Raw genomic sequence first — 16,745 nt, forward strand, 5'->3', positions numbered from 1 at the left:
TATGCGCAGTAAATCTCTGTTGCCGTTGCAACACTTTAAGGCTTTTAAAATGTTATGATTTTTTAGGAGCAGTATTATTTAATAAAATGTGCGCTTAAACTGGATGACAGTAGTACTACACTGGTTTAATTAACATTGGTTGGAGTTTAGCAAACGCAAATCTACAATTTATGCCGAAATTAAATTACATGAGATGGAATGAGCTTCGAAAAATATTTGATTACAGGTTTTTTCAAGCAAACAGAATTTGATCGCTGCATGATTATGTGCATGTATATAATAATATTGCTCATTCTGCATGTAATTTAGAGAGCGTGCGTCTGCTTTCTCTTTGTTTGACAGTTTCTACGCAGTATGAAGTTTTGACACACCCAGTGAGAACAGCTGATCGTGTAGCCTTGAAATTAAATAACCTCATACTAGCATTTAGCTAGGGCTTGTAATATATTTCTTACAGAATATATTCTTCGGGTGATGCTAATAAGATGAAGTCATATATTTTCGGTAGACTATTCTATCTTTTCATCCACGTTCCTACAATTTAGAGAAAGCGTATGATTTATTGCTAGTTGGCATCTAAACCCCAGCTGATGGAGCAAAACAAACCAGTGTGGCACACGACGCGACAGAGCAAACGTGTGACATGGAGGAAGACAATTCGATTTTGGTAGATATCCAGCTGCTCTCTCGAAGTATTACGTTGGAACAAGGCACATCGAATGAATCAGAAGAAAAAGACGATGGTTGCTTCAAACCTCCGCCAGCCAAGAAAGCTTGTTTAGCTACAACATCAACTGCTGAGGATGAAAAATCAAAGCTTGAAGTTCGTTTGGGAGGAATTCTTTGTTGTGCTGTTTGCTTGGACTTGCCTCGTATGTCCGTTTTTCAGGTTAGTGGCAAACTAAATTCTTTCGTTATCTTAGTGTACCACTCAATGAATGATACATTCCAAGAAAATGTGGCCGTTGAGCTTGATTTTAACTAGCGTTTCTTAGCACCTCATTATTCCTGTCCGGTGCACGATTTTGCTTTTCAAATTTCAGGCTGATTCAGTTGCTGTTATTTTCATAAATAATCTGATGTGATAGAAAACAGACGTGATAGATTCTCAAACAATCTGACATTTCTCAAGTTGAAGTTCTTGCACTACAAAAACTAACAACAACAAATCTCTAACTTATCACGATTTGTGATGAAAGATCAGACAAGCCAATTAGTTGAATGATGAAACTATTCATACTTACATACTAGAACTTTTTGAAGTCAGTTATATACTCAAATATTGATATTCCTGCTATTATTTCTAGTACTTTTTCAATTATGCTATGGCTATGGCCTATTCTATTCACATTGATGTTGACTGTTGAAATCTTGCAAAAAAATGAATATATTGATAACTTTTGTCAAAACATTTGCTTCTGAATATGTAGATCTACTGAATGTTCATGATAAAAAATCAGATTTGTTACTTCAAGTTCAAGATTTGTCCAATTTTGAAGCCTAATGTTGTTCTGATAACAAATCTCTAGTAATAGTGGCAATGTTTAATGTGTTAGGCATTCAAAACCAATCTTGGCAACCAAATGAGCATACTTTGTTCATCATTTCATGGATCAGCTAATTTAGAGTATTGTCAAAAATCTTCCCTAAATTTCAATATTAAAGCAAGTGCTTATGAAGTACTCACTGTTATTTTTGCTAACTAAATGCAAGGAATGGGAGTTGAGCTGTTTCTGAAGGAAAAGCATAAGTGGAACAATAATTCTTAAGTAGGTATTCAAAATTTTCTTATGCAAAGTTCTTGATATTTTTGCATGTGTGTGATCTCCCTTGTGCAAAAGGAACAAAGGTGAGTATTGAATGATAGAAATAAGAAATACTGTCTAAATACATTGTTGTTTAAAGTTACATCTACTGATACCTCATTGTTTATTAAGTAGTGGTTTAATTTACATGGACATATGAAAATTATAGAATTGATGAGAATTTCAATTTATCCTATAAGTTACATGCTTTTATTTACTCATAAATATACCAACAGTTTTTATATATAACAAGAGTATATACCCAATATGTACCAAGAGTTTTTCAAGAGATATTAAAATACAATATTATATTTTGAAATTTTTTAGACACCATTCAAAACTTGCCTACAGTAAATGTATCAATTTATGTTCAATTGTTCATAAGAGATTTAAGTTGAATAAAAAAACTTGGCTCAAAGTCTTCATTTGATTTGGTTTTTTGGATTTTTTTTTCATGATCAGTCTAACTATATTTATATTTCAGTGTACAAATGGTCACTTGATGTGTGCTGGATGCTTCAATCACTTGTTGGCTGACTGTCGCATCAAAGACAACACTCCAACCTGTCCCAACTGCCGTGTGGAGCTCAGTCGTTCAGCCTGCACTCGCAACTTAGGTGAGAACTATAAATAATAATCATTGATGAGCTGATATTGATGCCAGCTCATTAAAAATAACCATTTCTATATTACCATTGTTTAGTAAGGTGATGATTAATGCTCAACTCATTATTTGAATGTATTACCTAAAGTTACTTGATTTACTTTGAGGTCAAGTAATATTTATATCAAAATACCCTAGAGCAGGGGTCTCCAAACTATGGCCCGCGGGCCACATCCGGCCCGCCATATAATTTCATCCGGCCCGTGAGAAGAAATCGTGAAATGAATATATAGTTATTGTACGAATGGCATCTCAGAATTATTAAAAGCTTTGACCTGCTGACTGGTGGCGCTCAGCCCGAGTCAGTTTTCCTCTCTCGATAGTGTGACGTACAAATACTAATACTGGCAGGTATAACCAATCAGTTGTGTATAACTGAATATTGTGGGGATGGCGGCCGAGTGCCGAGTACGTGGGGCTTTGCTGCTTCCGTTTCAGGGAGCACAGCACTGTTCAATATTCTTTTCTCTGTACTTTGGCAATACATTTACCTTAGTTATACAAAATAGCAATAATACTATTGTAGCCAAAGATATTGCATGTTTAAAATAGTTAAAATTGCAACCATTAAGTTTATAAACGAAATCTGCTGCCATAATATTTACTACTTTATAATAATATGCTATGCTTTTAACACTACATTTACAAGCCGTTTTTTTTCTTGTAGAATTAACTTGTAGAATTTATTTAAGTTATTTTACACTTTTGTTTTCAGATATGGATATGTTTACCCTTATGTTTCAGATTTTTCCATGTTTATACTTTAATATTTGAGTAAATAAAATCACAGGCACTGATTATTTTTTAATTTTTTATTTTTCGGCCTGCATAAATATGGGAAATATATAATGTGGCCCGCACATGGAAAAGTTTGGAGACCCCTGCCCTAGAGTCATAAATTTCATAGTTGCAATATTTTTTGTTACATAATTACAAATTTCTATAAGTTGTGATTAAATAAAATATTTCTTAAATGATTTCTTCCTGGAAATTGTACTGAATAATTACCATATTTATTATTGATTATCCATCAATAATCACATACTCATACTCAGTTCTAATCTAAAAAGCACATGCTCATATATTGTCTCTATATTTAAGATTAGAAGCGTATTCATGCTACTAACGTTACTTGTACATTTGCTGCTAGCATCACTAGTTGTCAAAAAGTTTTTAAAAGAATGTTACTACCTACGGTATTCTGTTTCCTGTAAAAATTACATTCAATGTTGATTTTGAGGTATGACTTTGGATGAGCTTCTTCATTGCATTCATCAATTGTGTGCTTTTGTACAATTTGGTATCAAGTAACTGAATTAGGCCAGGATTCTTTCTGCCTTTGTGTGGTGTGAAACACACTATACTGGTTACCGATATTTATTTTTAAAAATTACTCTCAATTGCATATTTTGTTGATTTTTCATTGCAACATGACTTTTAAAATTTATAATAAATTTTCACACATTAACAAATGTAAATTTAACTTTGGCTGAGATTGTAATTAAATAAATAGCAATTGTTAAGATTTTTCATGCAGGTGAATCTAGTGAAGAACTTTGCATTGACTTTAATGCCCCAGCATCTGATTCGTGGCTTTAAGAATTTTTGTTACTGTTATTTTTACTAATTCTTTATGTACTATCCAACTATATTTTACCTGTTTTAATGAGAACTTTTTCTTCAATTTTTCAACTACATTTGCTTGAATTTGTAAATGGTAATATCGACTATTTCAGTCCCATTGTTTAACTCATTAACTCTTAAATTACTTATTCTTGAAACCAAATTCATCAAATGCCCACGCTATAAATAGGATGGTTTCTATATTATACACTTCTAACTGAGATGATGATTTCACTTAGAGGAGCTTAATTTCTTTTCAATCAGCTGTTGAGAAGGCTGTGTCTGAGCTGCCAGCAGAATGCACTCACTGTGGCCGCAACTTCCCCCGCAATATGCTTGAAAACCATGAAGCATCATTTTGCCTCGAAAGGTTGGACCATAATCCAGATTCTCTTTATTGGCTAAGAGATGAGGTTTCTCAATGAATTGCCTTGCTATGGTAAACGTGTTCCATTGTATTAGTGTTTGAATTTTTTTATTTACAGGAGATTATTTATTACAAGAAGCCTCATTGTGCGCTTCAAATTTTTATTATGATTTGCTTAGCTATTGCTGAAATTGACTGAAAGTTTCTTAATATTTTGCCACTTAGCTCTAGAAGTGTGCCGGTTCCGTAATATCAAAACTCGCTTAAGTGCATCCAGTGGCCGATTTCTAGTCTGCGATTGGTGGGTTTGACTTGAAAAGCCACCAGTGATAGAGTGACGGAGTTACGAATTCGAAACTTTTTTTTTTGGCCCCAGACTACCTACTCTCTCCCTATCGCAGAAACGTTTTGTTTATTCCCAACAACACACTACGGTAGTAAATTGTTGATTGTAATTTAGGGCAATTCTTTTTCTTTGGTCTTTCTGTCATTTTGCCTTAGCCCACGTCATTTCCATCGCATGCAAGAGCTCCAGATTGCAGCACCTGCTTCCTCTTGGGGAAAGCGTAAAATCGTAGTGCAGCTCGGGCCTCAATTGTGAGATTGTCCTCTTTCTTTCTTATCTTTGGCCGGGGAGAAACTGATGCTAACCGCTTACAGTGCGAGCTTATCTCATCCGTTGGTGTTTCATCTGGGAGGGCTGCAGCCTGCAGTTTCGACCTCATTTACCTGATTCATGTCGTAATGTTCAGTCTAGGTTTTGTCAAGTTGTGCATTGTAAATTTCCGATCCTTATTCTCTGGCTTTCCAAAAGACGAGGATCGCTTCGTGTAAGAATGAGTGGTTGTTAATGTAGGCTAAGCACCTCATGTGACACCATCTTGCTGAGTCATGGAACCTCTTCAGAATTGCGGCTCCACTCTGTACTGTCAGAATTCTCATCTATAACATTGCTCCCGTCACCGATATTTTAGTTCTGTTCAGGTTTCTTGATTCGTATCCCCATGGTTTTTCTTAATTCTTGCTTGTTGCCAATAACGCAATCCACTTGATTCATGCCTGAAATTTCTTTAGGGGAAATTCTACTAATACCCAATACTAAGTCTTTCAGTAGGAGTTCATTGTACTCTATGAACTCGAGGTACAGAAGGCCTGGCTTTAAAACATTTATTATATTCCTCATCGTTGACTTCTTCCATCTATTTGTTACATCGTCCACACCCTGCCACTCCAGTTCTTCGGGAAGCTCATATAGGAGCTTTGATCTTCATGGTTTTCGTAGTACCATGCTTGCTTCATCATGTCTTCTTTTATTTTTTCGTAGTCCTCGTTTTTCTAAGAACACATTATTTTTGTTAAGTTTCGTTCATCTTGCGTAACATTTTGTCGCAGGGCACTTATTGCTCATTGCTACAAGCATCGTGGTTACAGTTCAAAGTACCAGGATTGGTGCAGAGAGTCGCGGGTTCGATCCCAGCTCTGTGCGCCAGTTTCTGGTCAGAATCGGCATGGAGGCCGGGCGGTTAAGCACAGCAGAATTGGAGCAGTGAGTTGCGAGTTCGAGACCGCAATAAGCTGTGAATATTATATGATGTTAAGAATCGGCGACAGGCCTACGGCCCAATGAACGCTGAAACAGCTATTATCTTCTTGCGCACTCAATTCTTACCTCTTAGGTAGGCCGGCTTGATACCACAGCGCTCGCTTACTCAGCGTCTTCTGAATCTTTGCCATAATTTTTAAGATTAAGACTTTCACTCAGGGAAATGGGTGAGACTTCGTCCTAATAGCGATGTACATTTTTCCTTGTGTGGGTCATCCTGACCCAGTTTAGCCCGACTAAGGAGCGTATCAATGCTACGTAGACTTTTTGCTCGTGCTGTGGGTAATAGTGTGTAACTATTTGGACAATATGACCCAAATATTTTGAGTGTTCAGTTGCATCACGCTTGTATTTAGAAATCAGATTATCAAACATCATGCAAAACATTTCTCAACCCTGTGACTGTGATCAGTAATAAAAATCGTCAAAATTTAGTCCAAATTTATTTAGAAACTTTGCTTCCTGAATAATATAAAATTTACAAACAGTTATACACTGCATAACAATAGAGATATCGAGCGTTTACTGTATTTTAAATCGTTTTTGACATCACAAATAATGAATGCCTGTAACATGCTAACAGTACAAAGTTCCGTGACCTTGTCGATATATTAAGAAGTTTCTATAGTGGATATAAAACTGGATTTAAAATCACTCGTGAAGTTGGCATCTGAATTGCTACCGTCTCGCAGGCCGACGCCATGCCAGTACAACGTGCTGGGCTGATGTACTAAATATCGTTCTAAATGAACTAATTTTCGTGCTAAATGTACTAAACATGGTGCTAAATGTACTAAATATCGTGCTAAATGTACTAAATATCGTGCTAGATGTACTAAATATCGTGCTAGATGTACTAAATATCGTGCTAAATGTAACTGCAAGCAACGTTGGCTATCCGCGTCTGAGGTGCGTCCTCACGCCGTCTGTACACGGAGCTAATAGTTTAAACCAGTACAATTTTCAAATGCTAACACACTAATTATTGTACTAGTACAACTTTCAAATGCCAACTGCGATAAATTATCGTTCTAAATGTACTAATTATCGTGCTAATACTGTGCTAAATATCGTACTAAATGTCGTTTTAGATGTACTGGCTGCCGCAGTGACCGCCAGTGTCAGTACAACTTTCAAATGCTAACTGCCACTAATTATCGTTCTTATTCTGTACTAAATATCGTGCTAAATGTAGTAATTATCGTGTTAGATGTACTGGCTGCCGCAGCAGTGACTGCCCGTGTCAGAACAACTTACAAATGCTAACTGCTACTAATTATCGTGCTGCTGTCTGTGTTAACATATAAGTATTGCTTAATTTGGTGGTTCATGTAGCCTCAATATTATCAACGTAGTCGAGCGACCAATCCATTGAACGAATTAAAACTGCCAGTTTGCCCGAAATCATTAGCGCCTGAAGAGATAAAGGCCGCAACTTCCCCCGCAATATGCTTGAAAACCATGAAGCATCATTTTGCCTCGAAAGGTTGGACCATATAGCCTTTCTTTTTGGACCATTTAGCCTTTCTTTTTTTGACCTTTTAGCCTATTTTTTTTTACCTTTTAGCCTTTCATTTTGGACCATGGAGCCTTTATTTACCATTAAGCCTTTCTTTTTGGATCATGTAGCTTTTCTTTTTGGACCATTTAGCCTTTCTTTTTGGACCATTTAGCCTTTCTTTTTAGATCATGTAGCCCTTCTCTTTGGACCATTTAGCCTTTCTTTCCGTTTCATAAGGAACAATTCTTATCCAGATTCTCTTTATTGGCTAAGAGATGAGGTTTCTCAATGAATTGCCTTGCTATGGTAAACGTGTTCCATTGTATTAGTGTTTGAATTTTTTATTTACAACAGATTATTTATTACAAGAAGCATCATTGTGGGCTTCATGTTTTTATTACGATTTGCTTAGCCATTGCTAAACTTGACTGAAAGCTCCTTAATATTTTACAACTTAGCTCTAAAAGTGTTAGAAGTGTGCCCTGTTCAGTAACATCAAAACTCGCTTAAGTGCATGCAGAGGCCGATTTCTAATCTGCGATTGCTGGGTTTGGCTTCAGTGATAGTGACGAAGTTACGAATTCGAAACTTTTTTGAAAGTGCTGCTCCATACTACTTCACTCTCCCTAGCGCAGAAACGTTTTGTTTATGCCCAGGAACACACTAGTAAATTGTTTATTGTAATTTAGGGCTTTTTTAATGAATCCCTGCTCTCCCGTCTCCTGAGGATTTGAGTGGGGGCTCTGCTCTCCCAACGCTTTCCTGCTTGTGGATCTTGCTCTGGTTTAATTGAATAAAAGTTGTTCTTTTGCCTTGGTTCTTCTGTCATTTTGTCTTCGCGCATGTCATCCCCATCGCACGCGGAAGCTCCAGATTGCAGCACCTGCCTTCTCTTAGGGAAATCGTAAAATCGCAGTGCAGCTAGGGCCTCAATTGTGAGACCCTACTCTTTTCTTTCTTATCTTTGGCCAGGGAAGCAACTGATTCCTACCGCTCCAAGTTTGAGTTTATCTCATCCGTTGGTGTTTCAACTGGGAGGGCTGCAGCGAGCAGTTTCGACATTTACCTGATTTATGTCATAATGTTCAGTCTAGGTTTTGTCCTGTTGTGCATAATAAATTTCGGATCCAATAGACATTAATCGCTGACATTAATTCCAATAGACATTAATCGCTGCGTGTAAGAATGAGTGCTTGCTCATATAGGCTGAGCTGCTCATGCGATACCATCTTGCTGAGTCATAGAGCTTCTTCAGAATTGTGGCTCCACTCCGTACTGTCAGAAATCTAATTCCAACACTGCTCCTGTCTCCGATAGTTTAGTTCTGTTTAGGTTTCTTGTTTGTATCGCCTTAGTTTTTCTCATTTCTTGCTTGTTGCCACTTGCCAATAATGTAATCCACTTGATTCATGCCTGAAATTTCATTAGGTGATATTCTACTTATACAATTCACCGTCACCTTTCGGTTAAAGTTCATTGTACTATGAATTGGAGGTACAGAAGGTATGGCTTTAAAACATTTAACATAGGTAGTATTCATCGTTGACTTCTCCCATCTATTTGTTCGATCGTCCACACCCTGCCACTAAAGTTCTTCGAGAAGCTCCTACGAGCTTTGATCTCCATGGTTTTCGTACCATGATTGCTTCATCATGTCTTCTCGTATTTTTTTCTAAGTCATCGTTTTCCTAACAACACATTATTTTTGTTAAATTTCCATTCATCTTGCATAACATTTAGTCGCACGACACTTATTGCTCATTTCTACAAGCATCTTCTTGTGTACTCATTTCCTTATCTCTTAGGTATGCCGGCTTGATACCACACCTCGCACTTACTCAGCGTCTTCTGAGTCTTTGCCATTATTTTTAATATTAAGACTTTCGCTCCGAGAAATGAGTGGGACTTCGTCCAAATAGCGATGCACATTTTGCCTTGTATGGGTCATCCTGACTCAGTTCAGCCCAGCTAAGGAGCGTATCAGTGCTACGTATACTTTCTGCTCGTGCTGTGGGGATAATCAAACACCATGCAAAACATTTCTCAATCTTTTGACTGTGATCAGTCATAAAAATCGTCACAATTTAGTCCAGAGTTATTTACATATTTGCTTCTTAAATAATATAAAACTTACAATTATACACTGCATAGTTACAGATATCTCGAACGCTTATTGTGTTTTAGATAGTTTTTTACATCACTTTAGCATAATAAAATCGTTGATGAATGACTGTAGCATAATAACGTAAAAAGTTCCGTAACCTTGTCTATGAATTATGAAGTTTCTATAGTGGAAGAAAACTGAGAAGTTTCTATAGTGGGTATGAAACTGTATGTAAACTCACTCGTGAAGTTAGTATCTGAACTGCTAACGTGTCGCAGGCCGACGCCATGCCAGTACAACGTGCTGGGCTGTGACTGGAAGGGACCGCATCGGGAGGCCGCTGCCCACGAGGCCGACTGCAAGCAGCGTTCGCTATCCGCCTCTGAGGTGCGTCCTGACTCCTGACGCCGTCTGTACACGGAGCCTATAGTTTAGGCAGTAAAATTTTCAAATGCTAACAGACTAATGCAAATTCGAATTCTAACTGCGACTAACTTTTGTGCTAAATGTACTAAGTATCATGCTAAATGTAAGTACTAAATATCGTGCTAAATGTACTAAATATCGTGCTAACTGTACTAAATAGCGTGCAAACTGTGACTAATTATCGTGCTAATACTGTACTAAATATCGTGTTAGATGTACTGGCCGCCGCAGTAGTGACTGTCAGTGTCAGTGCAACTTACAGATACTAACTGCGAAGAATTATCGTGCTGCTGGATGTGTTAACACATAAGGATCCCTTAATTTGGTGGTTCATATAGCCTCAAAATTAAGAACATAGTCGAGCGACCAATCTATTGAACAAATTAAAACTGTCAGTTTGCCCGAAATCATTAGCGCCTGAAGAGATAAATGGCAGAAGCTTGGAAGTAAAGACGACAAACTACAGTATAGCAGCAAGTTATCTCGCGCATACCCTAATTTCTATGTTTGTTAAATTACCTTTACTATTAAGCTTTGTGTCGTCATTATGTGACGTTTCTTGTGCCTCTTTCAGATTCTGCCGTTCTTACGGAGTGAAGCCGAGAAAGCAGAAACCGAGAAGTCCAAATTCTCAAATTTTATGAATCTCCTCTCGTACGAGAAAATAACATTTAATGGTGAGTTCTCAATGTCACTTTTAAAATATTTTACAAATTGCAAAACTGGGCATTTATTCCAATTCTCTCATTTCTTGCGATTTCATTTCACTTTGCCGCGGCACTTTTATTGCGTTTCATGCTTTCTGAATATATTTACTTATGGTGGATGCATTCAAAGGCTGCAACATAAGCGTGAGTAGGCGATTGGTAAATATCCCATGGATTTTATTAATTCTACTGTGTATCCCACTTTCATGAGGATTTATTGTCTAAACTTGACTTTTCAAAGTTTATGATGCGCTCATACTAATCAATAAAATATGCGTGAAATTTCTGGATCCTCTCCAACTCTATCTTGAATTCTAGCGTCATCTAAGCTAAGCGTCGCTTTAATTCTAGCGTCGTCTTTCGAATTCAAGTGATTTCTAGCGTCATTCCCGCGTTTTTTGTTGTATTGTTATTAATTTTATCATGATGGTCGCAGTGAAATTTCTGGATGCTCTTCGACTGAAGTTAGAATTCAATTATCGTCTTGTTAAGCAGCTGTATTAATTACTGTTGTCACAGTCTTTCAGAGCATTTATTATTCATCGTGTTACTTGTGTTTTTATTATCATTACGAAGTTAGTTCATATAGTTAAAAATTATGTATACCTCAGACGTGCAGATGCGGCCATTCCGCACTGAAGAGTTCAATCACAACCTGTACTACGAGACGACGCGCTTCTCGGCGTTCGGTTGTCTCTTCAGCATCAACATGAGACTCAACGATGACCGCAGAGACACTCACCTCACCAACGACCGCTACCTCTCATACCAGGTCAGAGACACACACCTCACCAACGATCGCTACCTCTCATACCAGGTCAGAGACATACACCTCACCAACGACCGCTACCTCTCATACCAGGTCAGAGACACCAACGACCGCTACCTCTCATACCAGGTCAGAGACACGCACATGAGTTTACTTCTTTGAAACGAAGTGTAGTCTACGTTGTTTTTACGTCATGTACGTGGACTAAGTGCAAAAGATCTCATCAAGACCTCAGAGTCTTCGTAATGCTGCTACTCGTTGCTTTAATGCTGCTTCTTCACTCACGTATAGCAACGTATCCATTCACGTAAATGTGTACTCCTAAAAATGTTCTTACCCACGGTTGTTATTCTAATTATGTGTGGTTCCTATTTCGCGACATGTTTTAGGTGAAATGAACTCATTCTGATACCGGTACTGAATTCGATGTTCATTATAGAAATTTTGATAATATTTAAATTGAAATTTTTGTGTAATGGGTGGTCGAATTTACTCATCCGCCTACGAGCTTGAAATTACATTTCCTGCATGCAACAAAGTCTAATTATTCTAAAGTGATTCCTACATCTCAGTGACATTCTCTTCAAAAATGTTTTCTAGGCCTTCAATTCTAGAAAGTTCAATCTGGCACAAAACTTTATAATTTTTAGTTTCTTTATTCTTAGCCCCGGAAACTCATTGCTTTACTTTCAAAGGAAATGAATTCAGAATTTTTTCATACCTAGTCATCTTAATTAATGCGTCAGCTTTTTTTGTGAAATTCAGTACTTTAGAATATCAATACCTTATATTACTTTACTAATATTAGTAATAGGTACCTACTTTATTATTAATAATACTATTAATACTAAATCTTATCATTATTTAGAATATTAATACTCAATATTTTTATTTTATTTTTAATTATTTATTTGTATTAATATACATATTAAAAAATATTTACAATAGTAATACTTATACTTTTTAATATGATATTATTTATTACAACAGTTGTAACTTTTCTTTGTGCAATTCAGCATTTTAGAAAATTAATACTTTTATTCAATATGATATTATTTATTGCTACAGTTGGTGCTGCGAGGATACTTCAATTATTTTTATTTTCTTGATTCTTTATTTTTATTAATATATTATAATATACTCAGAATATCAATACGGTACTTATACTTTTAATACGATATTATTTGTAACTACAGTTGGTGCTGCGAGGATACTTTAAATATTTTTTATTTTTTTTAATTCTTTATTTTTATTAATATATTATAATATACTCAGCATATCAATACGGTACTTATACTTTTAATACGATATTATTTAACACTACAGTTGGTGCTGCGTGGCAAGCCGTCCCCACCGCGGTTCTTGGTTCACTTCAGCATCGTGCGTGGCCCGTACGGCGGCATGAAGGTGCTGCCTAACGTAGCTCAGCACGAGTTCACTGAGACGCTCACTGAGAGCTCCTGGAACCTGCTGCCTCTGGTCGACAGCGCCGAGTGCAACAGACTTCTTGCCAACCGCAACATTGACTTCAGGTGTTGTATCTTGACTATTATACTTTGACAGAATTTCATCGATTTCAGGTATTGTGTCTTAACGATAATGTTTTGAGCGAATTACCTCAATTTAAGGGATTGTTGATACATATAACACCTGGAGCGAATTGTTATGAAATCAGATTTCTTATCAAACTTGTTGGACGTGTGGCAACCAACTGTGGCTTTCATTGTCAAGGCGCAACGGTAGCCACTGGATTTTTTGGTAATATTTATTACTCATTATAAGGTGCCTGCTTGTTAATTACATTACAAGTACCACGAGGGACTAATGCTCACAAACTATCGCGTGCCGGCGGCTGTGCTACTAGTTGTTCAGATGTCAGCGTACAGTCAGAAAAATGAACGAAACTTTGTCCAAATTGCGATGCAATTTCTGCCAATGAGTAGGTCATCCTGACCCAGTTCGGTCTGGCAAAAAAGGCACGTCAGTGCTACGCCCGCTCTTTGCTCGTAATGTTGGCAATAAATTGTCCCTATTTGGACAATGATCTATTCATTTTTCTGAGTGCATGAATAATTCATGGATAATTATAATTTAATCATTCATTTATCGTGCAGGATAGTGATGAGCCAGCAGCCGGTGAGCAGCCTCTGAACGGCCCCTGCTACCGACCCTAGAATCACGTTCGGCCACCGCCCCCCATGCTTTCTGCGCCTGTCCTTCCATCGCTGTCATTTCCACGTGGATTCTCTGTAGCCATTTCTGCGCCTGTCCTTCCATCGCTGTCATTTCCACGTGGAATCTCTGTAGCCATTTCTGCGCCTGTCCTTCCATCGCTGTCATTTCTTCAGTTTGTTCGTAATGTTCTTTGTCGTACATTTGTAGCCTTAAAAGTTGGGCCAGTTTTAGTATCAGTACGTTTTCGATTTTTTTTGTTTTGTTTTGTGGTAAGCATTTTTTTCATTCTTAAAATACAAACCGTCTTGGAATGTCTCGTTTTCGCGATTTCCGTGGCGACACAAGGCATTGTTTTACAAATTTTCCCGAGGCTTCTTTTGTAATTCGTCGTCAGAGTTGACACAGTCTGATCACAGTGTTAACGAAAGTTCTGAATTTCATTTGAAGGTCCCGCATTTTATGTTTTATTATATTATGTTTATGTACGTGGACATTTTTTTTAATATTCCATATGCACTAAGGATGGGCCAAGTCTCATCATTACTCGTCTCTTCGATACTTATTGCATTGTTGCTCATGTCTTCACTACTCATCTCATCCTCACTTGTGACCTCTTCACTCGTCTTCGTTACTCGTGACCTCATTACATGTGTTTTCATTACTCAACTCTTCGTTTCTTGTGTCTTCTTAATCATTTTCGTTTTTACGATTATTCTCAGCATATGGTTAGGGATGTTTTCCAGAAATCATTTTGTCTCTAAAACTAAAATTGAAAATTGCAAACTAAATTTAAATGATTATATTTTATTTATTTGTTTAAAACATATTATTTATTTCTCATTTGGAAGTTAAATCACCAATTAATTGTTCGTTGACAATTTATTTCTCTAGATGATATTCTACATCTGTATATACCGCAAAATACTTGCCAGATATTTGAGAAGGATCTCTTCCGTAGATGTAGTTGTGCATAGTTTCTAAGTGGCTTCATTTAGTGTTTTGTGTTACTCTTCTCTAGAATATTTCTTTTCGTCAGTTACTTGGATTAATTGTAATTGACTGAGTAGCTATTTTTGTCAGAGATTGCTTCTGTGGCAAACTTGAGTTGTGGCAGCTTGATTTTCTATTATTGGCTAGAACATGTAAATATTATTGGCTTGAACATGTAAATTGTCTCGAGCAAATATTGGGTGCGAGTAACACACGTAACTGTTTGTGTTCACTGATAGGTCAATCTGATAATTGAGGTAACTGTCACTCAATTATGGCTTCTTGTTTGCCACGATAACTTGACTATTTCACTGCTTAGGTTTTCATGTCTTCCTTTTGGCTGTGTCTTGGGATTATTTATCGCGTTAACCATCCTCAGCATCAAGTGGAACTCCGTAGTCCTAAGCACTGAGACCAGCGCACTAACTATGAATATTCAGCCGTCCTTAGTATTTATTTTTTTTGTATGTGTATCAGAAAATTCATGTATGCCTGTCAAATCAAATCCCTTCCCTTGAATTTTAGACACAAAGCTTACCATTCTGCTACCGCCTGGAAAGTTTTTGATGGTAACGTCTTGAATAAGTTTCCTTCGTTCACAAGCCAAAATCCTCTGTGTCACGGTCGCACTAGGTAATGCTAGGAATCTGCGTTACCTTCATGTAATCGGACCGATATAATCATTCACCGTATCGGAAATACCCAATGAGGAAGTCCAAAACATTGTCTGCGGATGCTTTAACTGCACTTAGAAGCCTATAACTTGCTGTACCGTCAATAAACTCGGGTTAAAAAACCCTCAGACAGATAACCTGCCATTAACTGAAGCCCTGGTGCAATATCTCATACAGGAAATGTTCAAAAGATACATTTTTATTACTTATGTTTATCATCCCTTCGTCTCTCGGAACTACTGCTGTAATGGTTTTGCTTGAAATATTTTGTGTAGAAATCTCTGAGTTGAGCTTTATCTCTTCTATGTCATACTTAGATCTCTGCATAAACCCTCATGTTAGACCGATTAATCTCGCCCGAATCTCATTCTAAAAACGGCGTATCCCATATAATTGTTTCACTGCCGTTTTATCAGTCACTTGGAATGGTTTCTGAATTTTTTGTTATTGCTACCTAAATTATTGTGATGAATATATACTTATGGTGCGAGCTATTCTGTTTAGTTATGCTTTTCGTTGCAGGTTCCGGTACATTTAATTTTTATTTTTTTATTTAAATTTAATTTAATTGCCAAAATATTTAACGATTGTAGTAGTTGAAGTAGGTTATGATAGCTCGCCATAATGAGATTTTAGATTGTAAAGTTGTCTCTTGTAATTGCGTTTTTGGTTCTATTGCTCATGATGTGTTAGCCTAGATAACATTTGTTTGTCGAGTAAAAATAGTTCAGGTTTAGATAACATTTGTTTGTCGAGTAAAAATAGTTCAGGTACTTGATTTGCAAGTCTACATTAGATTTACCGCTCTTATTTAAGTGTAAGACAATTACAATTTAGGTCTAAGAATAGATCTATAGAGCCGACCATGAGTTATTTGAAGACGTTAATGCCGGTTGTCAAGAATATATGAACAGGACTGCGTCCTGCAGCATCCGACGATCATGTGGTGTGTCCAGTATCACCATTTCACATGAGGCTTATTGGAATAACTGCTTCTGTTATGCTTTAATTTAACCTATTTTATAATAAACTATGCACTCAAGGCGTATGTCATTGCCAGCTGAATCAATAGCTTCGTTGTTAATTACGTCAACATTGGTTTCGATTTGAGAAACTTGGGCGTAGAAAACGTGCTGAAATTAACATTTAGCGCTCTATTAAAATTGAAGCGGGCAGAAAAACTTACGACATCGCTCACAGTAGCGTATTGTCAATAAATGTTGTTCTTGTTAATTTTGTCGGAACCAATTCTATGTGAGAAAATAATGCTTGGAAAACCTGCTGTGGAAATTCGTCCCTAATGTCAGCAGTGGGTTCGTGAGCGATTTTCATGCTCG

The 16,745-nt window shown here is 37.0% G+C and overlaps 1 protein-coding gene across 2 annotated transcripts; it reads left to right on the top strand.

Annotated features, from left to right (window-relative positions):
- Window positions 1-560: 560 nt before the first annotated feature.
- On the top strand, window positions 561-16,450 carry LOC108664680 (cysteine and histidine-rich protein 1 homolog). 2 transcript variants are annotated; one of them, XM_018151346.2, is made up of 9 exons: window positions 561-889; window positions 2,290-2,422; window positions 4,357-4,404; window positions 7,491-7,548; window positions 9,946-10,054; window positions 10,668-10,770; window positions 11,412-11,572; window positions 12,896-13,101; window positions 13,684-16,450. In XM_018151346.2, the coding sequence occupies exons 1-9, from the start codon at window positions 644-646 to the stop codon at window positions 13,718-13,720; spliced, it is 1,101 nt and encodes a 366-aa protein (XP_018006835.1). In that variant the 5' UTR covers window positions 561-643; the 3' UTR covers window positions 13,721-16,450. The 2 variants fall into 2 exon arrangements, with proteins under 2 accessions (XP_018006835.1, XP_047736747.1); XM_047880791.1 differs by lacking the exon at window positions 7,491-7,548 and having other exon boundaries at window positions 4,357-4,462.
- The last annotated feature ends 295 nt before the right edge of the window (window positions 16,451-16,745 follow it).

Source organism: Hyalella azteca, unplaced genomic scaffold (assembly GCF_000764305.2).
Source record: "Hyalella azteca isolate HAZT.00-mixed unplaced genomic scaffold, Hazt_2.0.2 contig6279, whole genome shotgun sequence".
In the NCBI taxonomy this organism is placed as follows: domain Eukaryota; kingdom Metazoa; phylum Arthropoda; class Malacostraca; order Amphipoda; family Hyalellidae; genus Hyalella; species Hyalella azteca.

What these genes read in the sequence shown, in the direction of transcription:
- LOC108664680 (XM_047880791.1), top strand. Translation starts at nt 644, where the DNA reads ATGGAGGAAGACAATTCGATTTTGGTAGATATCCAGCTGCTCTCTCGA. An exon ending in CGAGAAAATAACATTTAATG is followed by an intron (nt 10,771 to 11,411) that starts GTGAGTTCTCAA and finishes TGTATACCTCAG; the next exon opens with ACGTGCAGATGCGGCCATTC. An exon ending in AACCGCAACATTGACTTCAG is followed by an intron (nt 13,102 to 13,683) that starts GTGTTGTATCTT and finishes TTTATCGTGCAG; the next exon opens with GATAGTGATGAGCCAGCAGC.